Source organism: Neovison vison, chromosome X (assembly GCF_020171115.1).
Source record: "Neovison vison isolate M4711 chromosome X, ASM_NN_V1, whole genome shotgun sequence".
NCBI lineage: Eukaryota > Metazoa > Chordata > Mammalia > Carnivora > Mustelidae > Neogale > Neogale vison.
Genome location: NC_058105.1, coordinates 1,835,915 through 1,854,849, shown reverse-complemented (window position 1 = coordinate 1,854,849; position 18,935 = coordinate 1,835,915). Strand labels below are relative to the sequence as shown.

The window sequence follows — 18,935 nt, the reverse complement described above, 5'->3', positions numbered from 1 at the left end:
CTTTCCACCCGTTTGATGGGCCAGGCAAGGCTCGGCCATTTATCACTTTACAGTAATTAAGATGTGCTCTGGATTAAGAAGCTCCTGGAAGCTTTGGGTTTTAGGGAATCTCATCACCATCCCTCACTGCTGACCAGGGCCTTTCCTCCATCTCCCTCCCGATGACGATGACGCAGAAGGGGGAGCTCCCGGCCCCAGCTGCATCAGGGAAACAGAGACGACCCCCACGGGGTAAGCGCTGACAGGACAGGCCCAGAGGCCAGCAAGTCCCACCGAAAAGCACGACAGGCACAGGGGCGGGTTAAGGGATTTTAAAATAGCAATCAGAAAAAAATAAAATAAAAAATGAAGTGAGTGATCAGCAATCCCAGTCTGGGATCATTTGGTCCAACCTGCTCTATATACAAAGTGGGAAACTGAGTCCCATAGAAAGAAAAGAAGGGTCCTGCTATGCAGTCATCATAAAAGGAAACCTAGAGCTACGGGATCTCCAGAGGCTGCCCCGAACCCCAGACCAGAGCCTTCGGAGCCAAGTTTTCCCGGTTCGGAAACAGGGCCCTCAAGCCGGGGGTGGGGATGTTCACCAAATCCCAAGAGAGCTTTAGCCAGCCATCTCCCCTTCTTTCTGGTAAGTCCTGGGACAGGGGTGGGGAGCAAACAGACGGGAACAAGAGCAGATGGAGAGAACTCTCCAGAGGGTTCTCCCATACCCTCCATCCAGCCCTCCCACCAGGACAGGGCACTCTGCTTTCTGAGAGCTGAGCAAATGACCTCGCATCAAGTGTGTGGGGGCCGGCTGCCTCTGGAGGCTCAACCTTAAGAGAGCCGAAGAAATGGAAGCTTCTGTAAGAGCCTGTGATCTGGTCAGGGGAGAGAAGACAGAGAATCCAAAAGCGAAGCATCTGTTGCCCTATTCCATTCAGACCAGCAACAGGAACTGGCCAAGGGCAGCGCCGGGTCAGAGCGGGACAGGCAAGGCTGGGGTCCAGGGGTCGACGCCGGGGCCCAGCCTGTGGGGAGGAAGCGCACGAGGCAGACGAGGTCCTCTTTAAACAGCAGAAGACAGAAAGGAGCAGTGACAGCGAGAGCTGCTCCCGGAGAGAGGCCTAACTCCTCGCCCCGTGCTCCGCACTCAGAGCCCCGGCTCCGAGCACCAGCCTTGTCCTCAGAGCGCTCCCGGCTGCGCTGGGCGGACAGATATGGAAAGGACACAGTAGAAGAGTGGACATTTACTCCGATCTTTCATCCTGAAGACAAAGACGACGGTTGCTAGGTAAACTCAAGCAAGCCCTGCTGCCTGACTTGTGGCTGGTACGGGACACCTCCGTGTGTCTCCTCCACTGGAGGCGAGCATTCGGCGGCAGCCGGCTGGACCCCAGCATTCCGGCCAGCTCCCACAACGACCTAGGCTGCTCTGTTTCTCTAAAGCACCCAAAAGCCAGGTCTTCTGGAAGAACTGCCCTTTGAGTGGGTCAGGAGTGTGTCGTGGCTCTCCACGTTCTCCAGGCTCTCCGTCCAGACTCCCTGGCGTCACACTTAAGAATAAACTATCAAGTACTTTCTAGTTACATTTTGGTCAGGTCTGGGTTTGGGGAACCCAAGGGATGCTCCCCAGTCCCTCTCTCCAAAACTGATGCTCACTCACTGAATGGGCCGGGCGCCAAGTTCTGCAGATGTCCCAGTGGCGGACTGAGGACACGGGGACTCCTTCGGGAACGTCACCAGGATATGAGCACACACTTGGGACACCAGGGCCTCAGAAAGCAGTGGAGGCTCAAGGGGCAATTCCATCCAGGGAGAGCACTTCTGGGGAAACTGAGGCTGGAGAGCCCCCAGAGCAGCCTGGGCCACAGAGCAAAGAGAGGGCGTCTCCGACGATTTGTATCATCTTTTATTATACAAAATAAAATTCCATCTGTGTTGCACATTCATACTTCCTATAAATCTGGCTTTTAAAAATCCCCAAGGGTACAGTCTCGTCTGTTCTTTGATTTTGCTTCCAATGACATCACACCTCAACTGCAGTCACCGTCCTCTCAAAGGACAGAAGCAGACACGGATGCCTGGGGGGCCCTTCCCCTGGTGCACCCCGGCCTGCCCGCAGGAGGCACAGTGCCCATCACCGTCTGGACCACAGCTGCCGGGGACAGTCAGCATGAGAATCAGAGTGGCAGCAGGTCATCGCCTTCACCAGCCCGTCTCCAGCAGCATAAAACCAGTCCCCCCAGCTGGTCTTCTGGGGACCAGCCGTCACAGCGACGTGGTGATGCCGTCCCCAGGCAGCCGAGCATCCCGGGCTTCTTTGGGCAGGCCTGGACCAGGGCCTTAGGGGATCTCTGTGTCCATGGTATAAATCTGAATGAGATCAGACACAATGTTATCAATGATTGGCTTGGTAAGGTCGTCACTAAACACCTAGAAAGGAGAAGGAAAACAGGTTCCGATTAGACTCCCTCTGTGAGAAACAAGGTAGGTACCCGCCACTAATCGCCAAACCGCACTGCACAGGGGATGGCACAGAGGCTTGGCGATCAGAGATGACGGCAGCTCTCCACGAAGCCCGTCCGCTTCCAGCCTTGCTGACCACAAAGCAGAGACCACTCCAGATGGAAAAGGCCTCGGGGATCATCTGCCCAGACAGGACAGGGGGCTGGTGACAGAGCTGGGCCAGGGGTTCATTTCCAGAAGTAAACAGGCTAAACCACTGAACTGCACTCCACCCCAGGCCGGCCCTGGAGCACACCTGCACCTGTTCCACAGCCTAGACCAGCCAGGCTCCTGACTGTGCTGTGGGGCTTATAGAATCATCAGGTGAACCCCTCGGGGCCCAAACCAAGAGGGGTGTGCAGCTCAGGGTGAACACCACATGTTCCCAAGGAAGTTCTGGTCCCTGCCGAGCCCCAGGGAAAGGACCTCTGGCCCCCGGGATGTCCTGCCCCATGAGAGGGTCTCAGTCCCCCTGGGGCGGAGCTGGGCCACACCTCTTAGCTTCACCTCCGGGGAGGGGGCAGGAGGGCAGAGATGAGCATCCGAGGTCAGCCAAACAGGAGCTCCAGGCCCATGGGACCGACCCCACACTCAAGTCCCCTGACAGCACCGCTCAGGAAGGCTTCCCTGGTGGTGGGGCCCGGGGCAGGCTGTCACCCCAGGCCGCAGGAGAAAGGGCCCGGCCCATGCCCCAGCCGGCCAGGGGCCCGGAAGCTCCCGCCTGGTCTGTCCCGGCCCCCGCCCTACGCTCCTTGCATCCTTGCCGATTCCAACTGTGCGCTTCCGCTGTCACTGACCACAACGGCCGTGACCAGGAGCCGCTGTACGGCTCTTCTGAGTTCTGCGAGCCCTCCTAGTGAAGCATCGAGCCTGCGGGTGCTCTCGGGGGCCCCTGATGACATGGGAAATAAAAAGCAAAACAAGGAGATCTCGGTTAGATGCTGTGGCCTCTTGGGCCCAGGGGTTGCTGCCTGGGGAACCAAGGTACCGGTAGGGTCAAGACCTTGGGTCAAGCCAGGGCAAAAACTAGACTTGAGCCCACCCCTCCCACAGCCACCAAAGAAATCCGGGGCCCTCCATAAGCTACTGCCACAGGTAGGGAACTGTGGCCCGAAAATCCCAAACCCTGGCCATGAAGATCGGCCCTCCTGCCCCAGACTCTAAGTGGAGAATCAATGCTTCCCAAAATACGGGCTTGGGCTTGCTTGCCAAGGTTCACTCCTTATGTGTTCCTGGGGACCTCAAGCCAAGAAAAGACTTAAAAAGTAGTCCCAGGCCAAAAAGTGGAAGCAATCCGAGAGTCCACCCTGGAGGAATGCAGTCACAACGTGGCCCACCCGTACCACGGAACAGTGCTCAGCCTCCAGAAGGACAGACATTCTGACCCCTGCTCCAGAGTCAGTGCCTCGTCCACCCGGAGGCCCCACACAGCTTGGCAAAAAGGCCTGCCCCTCTCACCCTCGAGTACCCGCAGGCTTCTGGTGAGATGCACTCACGCTCTCCTCCCACGGCTCCTGACCACTATGGCAAAGCCCCAGCCCCCAGGAGACAAGGGACAACAGAGAGGTGGTTGCTGCAGGGAGTGGCGAGCAATGAGGAGAGCGAACGAGGAGGACAAGTATCTCCCAACTCAGACATCAGCATCCAGGGCCAGGCAGGCGGGCAGACGTTGTGGCGGGGGCGGGAGGGTGAGGGAGGCGTCATCCAGAGCCATTTCTCATAAGGCAACTGGTCCTTGCACATCACAAGCCCAAAAGGCCCCCCGATTTTGGATGCTCCTGGTGCATATGGCCCGGAGCCAGGCGGAAAAGGTGAAGAGCTGAGTGGAAACGAGTTTGCCCCCCATCCCTTCCCAGTCTTAACAATCACTTGTAAGCCGGTGCTGCCCAGAAAGCAGGCCTACTGTGGCTGCCTGCGGTGGCTGCCTGCGGTGGCTGCCTCCCAGCACCTCCCCTGCTGAGGGCAGGGAGTGGGAGGCAGAGGCGGTGAGAGGGTGACCAGGGTCGCTCAGGAGCAGGGGAAAGGAAAGGAGAGCAGAAAGGCAGACACACAGAGGAGAGCCGGACAATGGGAAAGAGGGATGAAATCGCAGATCCAAGCGGCCAAGCTGGCAGGGGCTGCCATGCCCCCCCCACGCCCCCGGAGAGCAGGGCCGGGACACTAGAGTCACACGATGTGGAAGTCCCCGAGAAACCCCAGCACGGAGCACTGCTTTCTGTCTACGCAGACCCCTTTCAACCCCATGCTGTCAGAGCACGTGTGTCTCACCTGAGACCAGGGCCACGGACATGTCTGCTCAAAGACACACGAGCACCCACTATGTGCCGGGTCTAGACACAGGGCCTAGGGCGGCTGATAAAGCAGACCAGATCCCTGACCTCCTGGCGCTTGCTACCTTGGGTAGCTGCAGGGGCCGGACAGACAGCGAAGGGTAAGAGAACGAACTGCGGCAGGAGCCGGGTCCCCGCAGAGGGCCCGCGGCGGGAGGACACCAGGAAAGGGGGTCCACCATGGGAGCCACCAGCTGCAGGAAGGGCGGGGGCGCCGGGAGCAGACCTAGGAGGGCCCCCCCTCTCTTCGGGAAACAGAGGATACCTTTTAGAAGACTTCTGGCCACTGGTGGTTGGCCGCGGAGGGCGGGCGCCCAAGGAGGAGAAACCCTCAGAGACCCTCCTCCAGGGCCAGGCAGACTACGAGGTGTTCCACGCAAGGATGAGCAAACTAGCCTCGGGTCTGGCACGGGGAAGGGAAAACCAAAAAGGGTCTCAAAATTCCTCTGTGAGACACTGGGGCCTCGTCAGGGAAGCTGGAGGGCCGCCCTTCCCCCAGACTTGTGTTCGACCAGCCGTGCCGTGGGCTCAGCAGGTCCGGGGGAAGCCGGCCCACCTCGTGACCTTCAGCCTCGCCGTCTGCCATCCAGCCGTCCACCCGCCGGTCCATCTTCTGTCATCCATCTGTCTGCCCGCCCCTCTATCCTTCTGCCGGCTACTGATCCATCTACTGTCTATCTGCCCGTCCATGCCGAGCCCATCTTTTCAGAGAATCCCCTATACGTCTTCTGATGTGAATCCAAGTTTATGAAACCTCAGATCTGTGGCAAGCTCCCGCTCCATTCAACAGAAGTGCTTGGCTGAACAGCCGGGGCTGACCCCCACCCTGGGACACTCGGTAAGGTCTGGAGACATCTCTGATGGTCACGACCGGGGCGTCTACCGGGCCGCACAGGATGGTGCCGCCATGGAACACGACCCAGCCCCAGACGTCCACGGCGCCAAGGGGGAGAGCCCCTGCCTTAGACAATCATGACGGGGTGTGTTCAAGCTTCAGTATTGCTAAGCAGCCCGTATCTTCCTTCCCGGACAGTGCCTACAAAGAAACACGGACGAGTCCTCAGGCGAAGGAAAGGGGGACACACCAGCAGACTGAGCGGTCACCTCACCTGCCACCACGGCTTCTCGGCCTCGGCCTCGGCGGGCACCTCCACCCCATAGGCCTGCAGGGCCAGGTGGAGCACTGCCACGGCTATGTGCTGAGCCCGGAAGCGGAGGCACAGCCGCCCGTGGTAGCTGTCCCGCAGCAGGGCCCAGGCAGTGACGGAAATGGGGGTCCGCTGCCAGCTGTAACGGTTCAGCCAGTTCTTGAGGGAAACCAGGTAGTGGAGCAGGTACTGCAAAGACACACCAGTCAGCCGATGGGCCTCTGGGGCTCCGGCCCCCAGGACACCTGACTCCTTGCTGGGAGGCACTGTGCCCCCACCCGACCGCCCACCAGCCGCTCTGCCCCGAAGCTGCCTCAATGGGAATCAAACGCAGACCAGATCGAGTCGTCTCTCTGTTCAAGCCCTCCAACAGCTCCCTGGGTCCCTTAGAAAAAAGTCCCAGTGCCTTCCACTGGCCTCCAAGCCCTGTGCCACCCCGCCTTCCCACCGTGCTTAAACAGGCCAAGCTCGCTAACCCCTCCGGCCTTGGCATTCGTGGCTCCCTCTGCCTGAAATGGTCTCTCCCTCCGGCCCCGGGCCCGGGCGCCCACCCACGCTCAACTCCTGGCCCAGCTCCTGGATCTTGCACGAGCCTCTCGCAATGGCCACCCCTACCACGGTCCCTCTCCGTCACCTGGCCCTGCTCTAGCCGTCAGAAACCATTCTGCGTGTCCCCTTGCCCAACTCAACGTAAGCTCCGGAAACAGCGTCCTCGTCTTCCAAACAGAATGCGGCGCCCGTGTGCCCAGCCTCAGGCCAGGGGCTGCCAGGGGACAGGACGCCTGCTTTCCGGACTAAGACTGGCGACCATGCTTTCCGGGAGTGCTGGGCTGCAGACTCAGAGCGGCTTTTCAGCTCAGCTATCTGTGCCCTTCTGGGAAGAGAGCCGCTTTGCTGAACCGCCCCACCTACAAACACAGGCCTGAACACACACACGCGACCCCAGCCTGCCAGGAAGGGGGGGCTCATCGGCTCCCGGAGACCCCGTCCCGACCTGACGTGAGCGGAAGGGCGCTAGGCTCGGGCAACACTGAACCCCACTCCCCCACCCGACAGCCCCCTTGGCAGGTGCTGTTCCTCCCCAGACCCGGAGCCCAGCCGGCTCCTGCCTTCCCCTGCATCAGGCGACCGACCCACCGACCGACCGGAAACACGACTATTTTAAATCTCTACCGGGGTTTCCGGGATTAGAAAGGCCGTCTAGAAGGCCGGGGTGGGACTGTAAGGAGCTGTGGTGATGGGAGTCGCTCTGGAGTTCCGCTGTGGCCGCGGATATATGCAGGGGCATACGGAATGAAACTGTGCAAGCGACCACCCAGCCACCCCGAGAGTCCCCAGCAGGGCAGTGGGGCTGCCCCAGTGCCGACACCCCTGCCGGCACACTGGAGTTCTGCGAAATGCTTCCACCCGGGGAGGCTGCACAGAGTGTCCGTTCTGGGCAGGATCTCTGCGCTATTCCCTCCGACTGCCTGCACACCTACAATCACCTCAGTGCAATTCAGTGCATGTCCCCAACCCATGTCCCAACCCCCACATCCTGCCCTGCAGGCCACCCTCCCAAGCTGCCCACATGGGGGCCTGGAGCCCCCAAAGTGTCACATCCAAGTGCTCCGAGGGTCTCACATATCCCTTCTGCTGCTGTCAGAACCCGTTCTACTGGGGCTTCCGCGCTCCTAGCGGTTAAAAGTGCACCCGCCTAACTCTGTAACTCTCTGACTCAGCTCTTCTCGTGGGTCTCGAAGCACAGCTGGGTGGCATGTGAGCTCTGAGGCAAGAGGAGCGGCTCTTGGGGACACGAACCCTGGGGCATCACGAAAGCAGCCCCGCTTCCCCGTGGCTCCGCTGAGCACACCATCTGCGTGGGGTCACGGGACCAGCAAGGGCTGCAGAGTCACACGGGTCCCAGCTCGTGGCCTCAGCCAAGTGGGCCGAAAGGCAGAAGCTGAAATGAGAGCTGCCGGAGGAAACCCGGGGAGCGGGGACAGGAGGGGCCGCGCAAGCCAGTCACAGCGCTCAGGCAGGAGCCCCAGTGTCTGGCTGCGACTCTGCTCTTCCTCTCGTGGCCCACAGGTTCGGGAGCGTTCGGTGGGGGCAGTCTCGGGATAAGGAACGAAAAGGCTCGTGTCCCTAGAAACGGTTGCCACTCCCCGCCGGCAGGTACCTTGTGCGGGTGCTGGAAGGAGACCTGGAAACGCAGGACTCTCAGCATGAGGAGCTCGCACTGCACTATGCTGTCCCGCAGAGCCCAGAAGCGGGAGTCCAGCTCCAGCGGCTCGCCGCCCGGGTGGAAATACCTGCACGGAGAGACAGCGGCGTTTGCGGCGGCCAGGGACGTGCCCCCAGGGAGCCCCCCAAATCCCCTAGCGTCCAGACCCAAACCCCAGGGCTCTGCCGTGGATGGGGCTGTTCTACAGACGGGTTTAGAAGTCACTCTGCATCTACGGGCCTACGACAGAGGACAAAAACAGCAACCAGCAGAGCAAAGAAGCCGGCTTCTCGTTTCAGCCCTCACGGGCTGTCCCGTATCACTCAGCAACATGCCCAGCGTCAAGACGAGCTCTTTGTGACTGCTCCAGGAGAAGCGGAGGCTCCAACACCCTGAACTATTGCGCTTCTCGTCACAGTCAGCTGGCATCAGACGCGGGGTTTACCGCGCGGGGTTTACCGCCCGGGATGGCTACGCCCAGGACTCCTACTCTGGGCCCAAGGAAGGTCCTAAAATGTGTCATGGGGTCGCTATACACAGAAGAATAAATGTAGTTCAGCTTTATGTTCCCAGACTGTCTTTCCTTTGTTCCAGATCCTTCTGTCCTTATTTACGCCATACATATCCCACCTCCGCATGATCACCGAGATTTAAGAGAACAGGATTCACACTCAAGTGATCAAAATTCTCTGCCAATGACTCAGCTTTCCTAGTTTCTCAATCCTTCTGCAACTTCCCCACAGAACCCCACCCAGGTGTTCATGTCTGATTAGCGGTCCAGACAATTTCCCCTCTACCAGCCCCCCCCCCCCCGGGGGACCTGGCGATTACAGGTGGACTCCTGCGGCTCGCCCTTGGTTCCCTCTCCAGTTTCTCTCTTAGGCTTTCATGGTACACTATGAACCTGTCATGCTTAGGGGGCAGGGAGGGCTCTTTCTGTTACCTGTTGATTAAAAGAGAAGCAGCACAGAACAGTTTACTTTCCTAGTGATTAGTTTCTAGAAAGGTTACGCCATACTGCTAGTCAGTAACTTTTTACAAACTGCTGGGCCCCCTGGGTCTCAGTGCAGCCTGGCCGGACCCCCATATCCTTCTCCAGTAGGAACACAGCTGCTTGGACCCATGGGGGCTGCCCACAGAGCACCATTCCCATACCAGCAAGAGATGCTTGTTAGCGATTCTGACTTGGTTTCCCACACCATCTTAATAAAGTAATTGCCCAACTGGGTCCACACCCTCCCCTGCCTGGGAAGGTCCTACGGGTCCCACAGAACACAACTGGTTCTATCCATCCTGCCCAAAACTCCAGACGAATCTTGACACATCTCTCCAATCTCCCTATGTTCTAGCCATGCTCCCCTCCCCAGGACCCCAGCTCCCCTACACCCTTTGGGCTTTTGAGACATCCCTTAACCCAGCCCCGGCTTCTCGTCCACTCACCCCATTTGTGACACAGGAACGCCGCCTGCCTTTGCTGCCAGCGCTTCTCACCCTGGCTCAGGACCACCCTGGTGCTTCCTTCTGAGCTTGACCGCTGTCACTGGAGGTCAGGGCTCAGCGGGACCCTTCTCTGCCCTCCCACTTGGGTGAATACCAGTGAGTCCTCCCACAGGGCCTGGCCCGGAAGCTGTTACCTGTTGGACACGTTGATGATGTCCCGAGTGCGCAGGTGCTGTTCCTCCACTTTGCCGGCCAAATAAAGGGAAGACATGGCGACCAAGTAGGGGTCATAGGTGTCCAGGTTGATCTCGCAGAAGAACTTATGGTAAATGGTACAAGCAGTGGCGATGGGAATGGACTGCATCCCTAGCTTGACTCCTACCAAGAGAAAGCAAGCGGGGGAGGAGCTCAGGCCGGGCTCACCCTCTGCAGGAACAGGGCCGCAGCTGCGGGGCGGGGCCCTGCTGGACCAGACTCGAGACCAGGAGCCCGGAACCCGGCTGGCCGCGGCTGCTGGGTCTTGCACTGGGTCCTCTATCTGACAGGTTTCAAGCCAGGCCTCTCCGATTCTACGGGGCTGACAAGCCGCTGGGGTTCGTGCTCCAATGCAGGTCCCCTCCAGCAGCACTGCAGACCCCACACTTCTGTCAAGCCCTCCCAGTCACACCTGGCATGTCAGCCTCTGCACAACATTCTGGAAAGAACCACACGCTGTTGTGGGTCTGTTCCTGCCTCAGAAACCATTTAACCAGAAGTCACCCTCACTCCCACAGCTCACGGAACGAAAATCCTGCCAAGAAGACAGCAGGGGAAAGGCCTCTGAGCCTCGAACGGACGCCACAGAGTCCCAGGGTTACAACTAAAGATTATACTCGGCCCCGTTTCCTTGCCTGCAGGTTGGAAAGGGCAAGGAAAACAAGCAGGGGGACTGCCAAAGGCAACTGCAGGCAGAGCAGGAAAAAAGCGAAACCTACAGCCCCCGGCAGGTACCAGGGAAGAAGAGCGACACACAGAAAAGGGAACAACTCAAAAACCAGAACACGTGGTGGTTTGATTTAGGGGTTAAAACCCACGGCTCGGCCCACCCCATCTCAGCTCTGGACGGCTCCTAGGGAAATCCCTGCACTAGGTAACAGAACCCATATAAATTCACAGTAACCAGGGTTAACAAGAGAAGATTAAATGACATCCAACAGACTGAAAGAAGGTGGGGGACAACCAACATTCATTAAGATTACAGTCAATAGGGGCGCCTGGGTGGCTCAGTGGGTTAAAGCCTCTGCTGTCAGCTCAGGTCATGATCCCAGGGTCCTGGGATCGAGCATCAGCTCCCTACTCAGCAGGGAGCCTGCTTCCCCCTCTCTGCCTGCCTCTCTGCCTACTTGTGATCTCTGTCAAATAAATAAATAAAATCTTTAAAAAAAAAGATTACAGTCAATATCCTCTCCCCACGGTGCCTTAGTTCCCTAGGGCTACTGCAGTGAATTACCACAAATGACACGTACTGTTTCTCTTACAGTCTTTGTGGTCAGAAGTGTGAAATGGGTCTTACGGGGCTAAATTCAAGGTGCGGGCAGGGTGGGTTCCTTCCGGAGCCTCCAGGGTAGAATGCTTCCTTGCCCTTCCTAGCTTCCAGGCATCCTGCAGTCTTTGCTTGTAGCCTCTGCCCCCTTGTCAAAGTCAGGGGGAGCATCTTCTAACTCTGCTTCCCTCAGTCCACGGCCTTCCACTCTGCCAGTCACTCCTACCTCTAAGGATGTGATAGGTGAGATTATCCTGGGCCCAGTGAATAATCTAGGGTAGTTTTCCCATATCAAGATGCTAATCCCAGCTGCAAAATCTCCTTTGCTGCATGGGAGCATGAAGTCACGGGGTCAGAGAGTCACAGGGTCACAGGTTCGGGGGATTAGGATGGGGCCACCTTTGGAGGACACGTGTTTGGCCCCACACAGAGAGCAGGGGCATACACAACACATTTTATAAAGAAGTCCTTGGAGAGCGGTACCTGGAGGAGCTTTTAGCACGTCAAGGTTTAAACTTCAGTTACATAGTCAGTTCGTACACGAGACTCTTCAGTCCCGAGACGTCAGATACGGAGTCATAGCTGCACATGACCCTCCAAGCCCTGTTTCATGTAGCAAGTCCTCAAAGGGCAGCAGGCTGCCCTGGTTTACACGGACCCTCCAAGCGGATGCATGGACCTCGTGCTACTTCCTGGAAATTAAATGTACACATCCCTGGGCTTAATGGTCCTGCATCATTTCCCCCAGACGGCTGACTTGGACTTGAAAGCCCACTCGCCCGAAGCCCGCTGGCACAGACTGTGCACAAAGTAACAAAGATCAAAAGTAACCGGCCGCCCCCAGCAGATACTATTGCCAGAGAGAGATACAGTGTTTCCACGGGATCCGATTCGCTTCATTGTCTCGCCTTGGAAGCAGGGGCACCCAACACCTCCGTGAACACAGCCTGGAAAGGGTTTTCAGAACCCGAGCGGCACTCCACCTGGGTCCTCGCTGGGACGGGACCTTGCCGACAGGGCCCGTCACGAGCCTCACCAACGGCGGCCCCCTAAAGGCTCCGCGACACCAAGGGCGCAGGGAGACAGATGTGCCTGCAGGCGCGAGGGCGGGGGGGGGGGACAGCAAGCCGCGGGCGCTGGGATTCGACCACCTTGTCGCTCGCGCCAGCCCCTGTCCACGTCCTCTCCTTGGGCCCGCGCGCCCGTCCGCGAGGTGGCAGTGACCGTGTGTGTCCTCCTCGCAGCTCAAAGCCCAGCACACAGGGCGCGGCGGGAAGCAGGGGCCTGCACCCCTGAGCCGGGCCTCTCCCCGCCCCCACCCTGTCCAGCCGCGCCCGCTGCCCGTCCTGCGCGTCCCCTGCTCCGGGAAGGGGGTTCCCGCAAGGCCGGGCCTCTCCCCAGCGCGGTTACCTGCCTCCATGATGAACCTCGTCACTCGGAAGTGCACCCTCGCCTCGGGTGCCGGCCGCCCCTCGGCACCCCGCGCCGTGCACCCCACTCCGCAACTGTCCAGGCCAACGGCCTCCATGAGGCCCCGCCCCGCGGCCCCGGACCCCCCGCCGGAAGGAAAAGGGGCCCCAGCGCGCGGCCACCGGCTCCGGGGGTCCTCGCGGCGGGCGCGGCCAGCCGCCCAGCCCCGCCGCCCCGCCGCCCCGCCCCAGCCCGCGCCGCCCCGCCTCCCAGCTCCCTGCCCGGGGTTGGCGGGCGGCGGGGGGGGGGGGGGCGGGGGGCGAATGACTCCGCGGCTCCGCGCAGGCGCCGGCGCCGGCGCAGACGCGGACGCCGCCGGGCGGCGGCTGGCTGGCGGCCGCCCTGCCCCCGAACGGCGCGCGCCCCGCCCTTGAGAACCGCAGGCCCGTCCCTGGGGGGCTTACGGCCGCCCCCGAGAGCCGCCGGCCCCGGTACCCCGCGGCCGGAACTGGCTGGGCTGCGTCGCGAGGTCACGGGCACCCCCGGGCATCGTAGCGGCAAGTCCCTGCGGTCCCACTCGGACGTCGCTCCAGGCGGGTGGCCCAGCGCGCGTTAGGACGGGACGGCCGGTGGGGACTGCCAGCCCCCGGGGCGAGGGGCGCTTGCCTGTGAGTGGTCTGCGACTCCCAGCGGGAGAAATCCTGTGGCTCAGTGCCCGCGTTCGCATCTGCCACGTCTGCAGACAGGTGGACGAGCCCCGGAGGACATGTGCGAAGAGCGAGTGTGTTGTGGGGTCCTGCCTCTGGGATTTTCTTCTGCATCCCTTGGTTACCTGGCTTGTGCTCACCTTCCCAGGCTGACGCACACTAGGAGCTTAAATGAATGAATGTTGTTGAACATCCAGCTCACGATGCCATCGCACGCTTCGTCCGTGCGTTTTCCGCAAGCAGGGTATCCCACGTCGGGCGTTAGGGATATAGAGCACCAGAGGGACTCCCAAACTAACGACCCAGTCATCGGGGTCATTCCGGTATCATCAGATGGTTGCTATGATTTGAGAGAGCTGGGAACTTTGAGAGGAAAAGGCCACTGCTCCCAAGCTCATCCGCCAGGGTGACTGGACCCCAGTGAGGGTCCTGATGGCTCTACCTCCTGACCCACCCAGGACAACCTTGTCTCCTTCCTCCACTCCCCCATCCCTCTCCCAACCCAACCCCCCCCCAAGTCTTTTTCTCTACGCCAGCCATGGTGGTTGGCTTCCTGTGCCCACTGTAACAAAACCACGAAGCGAGGGACTGAAAACAACAGGAACTCATCCTCCCACAGCTCTGGAGGCCTGAAGTCTAACATCCAAGTGTAGGCAGGGCCGCACTCTCTGCAGGGGACAATGCTTCCTTGCCTGTTCCAGCTGCTGGTGGCCACAGGTGTTCCTCGGCTCATGGCCATGTCACTGCAGACCTCTGCTGTCACATGGCCTTCTGTGTGTCTCTGCGTCTCCCCTGTTATTTGCCTCTGCATTTAGAGCCAGTGAGGAAATTCAGGGTGATCTCAGCTTGCACCCTTCACTTGATCACATCTGGCAAAGACCCTTCGCCGATCCCAGCTTCCAGGGATCACAACCTAGGGGCCCCGAGTCTGGCCCGGAACACCAGCCACCAGCCAGAGCGAGCCTCCTAAAATGTAAGCTTAACGGGCTCAGCGCTGCCTCCCATCTCCCAGAACCCCTTACACTCAGAAGAAGGCTGAGGCCTTAGTCTAACGTGCCAGTTCTCAGGGAGTCACCCTGTCAACTGACAAGCCGCAGATCCCACCACTGTGCCACTCCTGGCAACAGGAGTGCAACTCCCTGGAAGTTATAACTCCCCGCCTAACCGTCTTCACACAAGCTCTGCCCAGTGAAGGGAATCCTGCCCCAAACCCCTCTCCCCGACTCCCTCTGTCTGAGGCAAGGCCCAGGCCCTCTGGGCTGAGTACCTGTGCGTGTGTGGGTGTGTGTGTGTGCGTGCTTGCCCACATGTACCCATGTGCCTATGTGTAAAGGGACTCGGGGCCCCGAGGCCCCTGTGCTGCTAACACCTGTCATGCCTTGAGCACTCTGTCACTGCTGTCCCCCAGCCGAGGCTGAAACCCAGAGCACCAGCCTAAAGGGGCACACCACACGCACACCCCTCCCCACACTCACATGCAGATGTACACACACATCAGGCAATCCCCCCCACCACATGCGCACACATCCACACGCCCAAGTTGTCTCACTCACTCTTCCCTCCGGACCCTGGCCCAGTGGCCTGCCTGTCATCTCTCCACCTCCTGTGTTTGCGGGTTAAACAGCACAGCTTGAATTCCCCTCCCCCCCCCACCTTTTGTAGTGTGAAGAATCTGGGCTCAGCAAGTAACAGGCGCCCATAAACGTGAGTCAAGGGAATGACTCAATGAACACATTAATTTTTAAAACCCTGGGTCACAGGGCACCCTCCCGGCAAGCAGCCTGGACACGGTGGTTGACAAATGAATAATTCACTAGCCACCATTGGGAGCCAGCAAACCTCTAGGCAGGGCTTCCTCTCCCACCATCAAGCCACACCCACGGCATGGGCCCTCCCTTCCTGTCACCCCTCCCAAAGGTGGCATCCCACCGCCCCCCCACCGCCCCCAACCATCCCCTGACCTTGCCCGGGGATTATCTCCAGGCCCTGTACAGGGAAGATGATCAATACAGGAGGTGCGGACAATCCTATCGGAAGAGGATTCTATGGTATTTGCCAAGGTCGCCTTATCTAACCTTTACTGGGCGCCTCCGCACTGAGTACAGCCTGGCCTCCTCCTCACCTAATGAGTGAGGGAGTGAGCCGGACTCAGGCCGAAGCTCAAAGGATGAAGCAGAGAATGGGGAGGGGCCTTGGGGGTACAGAGGAAAGGCTGCGCCCAGGCAGGGCCACTGGAAAGCCTGACTGGTCTTCAAGGACAGGGGAGGATTTCCAAAGTGCTCACCCTGCCCACCTCCTCCCCAGTGGCCTTCGCCCTAGGGTGGTCATGAGGAGCCCCTTCATCCAAGTCCAGTCCTGTTGCGGGTCCTTGGAACCTGAGAACCTCACTCCACTGTCACTCCACCTTTCCCACCTTTCCCCAGCTCTCCACAAACACTTTCCGGGCCTCCGATCTCTCCCCACTGGCTGTCCCAACCGCCTCCCTCAGAATCCACCTCCCCATTTCCCCTGCCCTCTGCCCCCCCACCCTTCTCGACTAGACAGCTGTGAAGCCACATGTGTCCTGAACTCCACAGCCTGCTGCCTGCCTGGCCCTTGCCCCCCGCGCCCGGCCCCCACTGGGTGAGACTGTCCCCCTCGTACACCACCCTCCTCGTAGCCCACTCGGGCTACTGGAGCAAAACACCACAGGCTAGGTGATAGAGAGACAACAGACAGCTCTTTCTCAAATGTCAGGAGGCTGGAAATCCAAGATCAGAGTGTCAGCATGGGTGGACTCTGGTGAGAACCCTCTCGCAGTTTGCAGAAAGCCAAGTTCTCACTGTGCCTCACGCGGGGGAACGGGCACATGAGCTCTCCGGGGTCTCTTTGACAAGGGTACTGGCTCCATTCCCGAGGCCCCGCCCTCAGGACCTGATCTGGTGGCCCCACCCAGGGCATCAGGGTCACGCCTTGTGAGCTCGGAGGAGGGGCACGTTCAAATTTGGGGTGGGAGGTCAATCCTGTTTCTGAAGAGTGACCACGACATGCTCCTTCCTGCCCCAAACACCTTCCTCTGGAGGATTCCTCACCCCCGCTCTCCTGGCCCCCTGCCTCCTTGCCTGCATTAGTGGGGCTCGGGCCTGGTGCTGGGGTGAAGCAGACAGGGTCTCCCTTCTGGAGCCTTGCCCTCCTCCCCCACCCCACATGCTCCAGACAAAGCCACCTTTGTGAAACCAAAGCCTGACTGGGGCCCTGCCTTCGCCGAGCCTGCCGGAGCCACACTACCTGGACAGCGCTCTGTTTACTGGGCGGGTCAGGGCTCAGCCTGACTAAGGAAGGTGGGAGTTGCCGGACCAGTGGAGACACTGTGGGGATTATAGCTTTTGGTTAATCTACTACTACCTGAGATGATTTCCTTTGTCAAAGTTTTGAGTAAAAACAAGCTCAGTAAAGAGAAAGATTGAGCAAGCTCTGAACACCCCCGAGGGCTTGCGTGTGACCGACGCAAGGGTTGGAAAACCCACCCGCCGCTAGATACGCACGGACAGGCGCTACAAATCCAGAGACAGAATGTAGATCCGTGGCTGCCACTGGCTGGCTGGGGGATGGGCAAGTGATGGAAGTGGCTGCTCAAAGGGAAGTGATCAGAATGTTCTGGAACTGGATTGTGGTGAGAGTTGCACTAGACAGTTTCAATGGGTGGGTTTTATGGTGTGTGAATTATATCTCAATAAAGCTGCAATAAAAAAAAAAGGTCATGGACAATTGTGCCATCAAGGACAAAACCCCCCATGGGGAGAAGGGATTTCATAAAGAAGAGCCAGAAGGCTGGCCAGTGAAGAGAGTGGTGGAGGGACCACTAGCCGTTTACGTAGCCGGGGAGTTCTTCAGAGCGCTAAGGCTCCACGTGGACGACTCACAAATCCATGGAGCAGAAGCTGAGAAGCCAGCGGGACAGCGACAGCGGGACAGCGACAGCGGGACAGCGACAGCGGGACAGCGACAGCGGGACAGCGACAGCGAGGCTGGCAACGCTGTGCTAGAGAAAGGCCTGGGCCGCCTGGGTCTCGAGAAGACAGGGAGAACAACTCAGCTGCGTAAATAGCTCGGCGGGGAAAGCTTGAACGGACTGCTGGAGATGCGGGACACCCAGTCTAGGGGTGCGGGCGGAGAGCCCTGCTCTAATTCTGCACACGGGAGGCCCTCCTGCCAGACTGGAGGTTGATGGGGACATCCTGACCCACGTCCGTCTCATGGGTGGCCTCCCTGACCTGTGGGCCACTTGAAGACAGAAGCCGGGACTACAGTGATGGGGCCACAAGCCCGGGGATGCCTGGGGCCCCCAGAAGCTAGGAGACGGAGGAGGATCCTCTCCTAGAGCCTCCGGAGGGAGGACAGCCCTCCAGACACCTTGATTTCAGATGTCTGGCCTCCAGAAGCACGAGAGAAGAGCTATCTGTTGTTAAAGCCACCCAGTTTGTGGTCATTTGTTAATGGCAGCCGCAGGAACCTCATAAGGGGGCGGGGTGTCAGAGAGTGGGTGGTTGAGACGTCCCCTGATATCTGCTAATAAACTCGAGACTGTGAGAACAGGGAGGCCACTCATAACCCTGTGGAAGGGAAGAAGGCCTGGGGAGGCATAATTCATCCCAGGGCATGGAGAAATAAAACAGAGGGAAAGAATGCAGATGAAGAAATCCAATCCAAGAAGGTCGGGTGGCTTCTCAAGGTCACCCCGCGCAGGGATGTCCTTCCAAATGTGGGGCTTTTAGCTCCTGGCACAGCGATTATTATTACTCCTCATTATCCCAAATGCCCCCCACCAAGGTTGGAAAGGGAAGTCCTCACCAGTTTTGTTGTCTGTGCCAGCCCCTCCTGCCTGCGTACTACGTCATCAGACCCCACACCTCCCGAACTCTAGCCCTCTTGCTGTATCCCCCAGACCCTCTCGGGGTTACTGCGCACAGAGCCTTTCCTGCGGCTGGGATCACCAAGGCTTGCGGCCAGAACCACCGCCTTCCTCACTCTCCACCTGGCTTCCCCACTCCCATATCTTGGGCCATGGGACCAGCACGACCCAGACTTTCAACCATGTGCCCACCATCATTTGACCAACTCCGTCTCCAGGTTCAAAGTCCACAGGGAGACTCTGATTGGATGAGCCTAGTTAATGAACACTTGCTCTGAAACAGGAAGCCACCTTTGGTCCCCAGGGGGCAGTCCAGTGTATGTACTGGTTCCTGTGGAGGGGACTGTGTGAAGCGAGTCAGTCCAGGAGCCCAGGGACATCCATTTGGCAGGACCGCTCCACGAGCTCCACGAGCGCCTGAGTGCTTCGCTTTAACCCTTTTTTAAACCTTCCTTAAACCTAGAAGAGGACTCAGCAAAGGAAAGTGGAGTCACTCAGAGATCTTGGGTCTGCTGCGTGTTTACTGGGCAAGGAAGTCAAGCCCTCAGCTCTTGGCAGGCAGTGGATAGAGAAAGTCTTAATGGCTACATGAAGAAGTAGCTGTGGAAATCCCTTATCTACGGATACAGAGGCAGCTACTGGAAGAGTTACACTGTTAAGAAAAGGCAACCAAATGATAACTAAAGAGTGTCTGCCGTGGAGAGGGGGCGATAAAACTCTCTATTCACAGATGACATAATCGTGTATAAAGAAAAGCCAAATAAATCCACCAAAAAAAAACAACAAAAAAACTG

At 58.9% G+C, this 18,935-nt stretch overlaps 1 protein-coding gene across 2 annotated transcripts; it reads right to left on the bottom strand.

The window, feature by feature from the left end:
- Window positions 1-1,873: 1,873 nt before the first annotated feature.
- Window positions 1,874-12,741, bottom strand: CCNQ (cyclin Q). 2 transcript variants are annotated; one of them, XM_044234892.1, is made up of 5 exons: window positions 12,544-12,741; window positions 9,806-9,989; window positions 8,127-8,259; window positions 5,927-6,154; window positions 1,874-2,415 (listed from the first exon to the last, which is right to left on the bottom strand). In XM_044234892.1, exons 1-5 carry the CDS (start codon window positions 12,659-12,661, stop codon window positions 2,326-2,328), a joined length of 753 nt encoding a protein of 250 aa, XP_044090827.1. In that variant the 5' UTR covers window positions 12,662-12,741; the 3' UTR covers window positions 1,874-2,325. The 2 variants fall into 2 exon arrangements, with proteins under 2 accessions (XP_044090827.1, XP_044090828.1); XM_044234893.1 differs by having other exon boundaries at window positions 1,874-2,355.
- Between the last annotated feature and the right edge of the window lie 6,194 nt (window positions 12,742-18,935).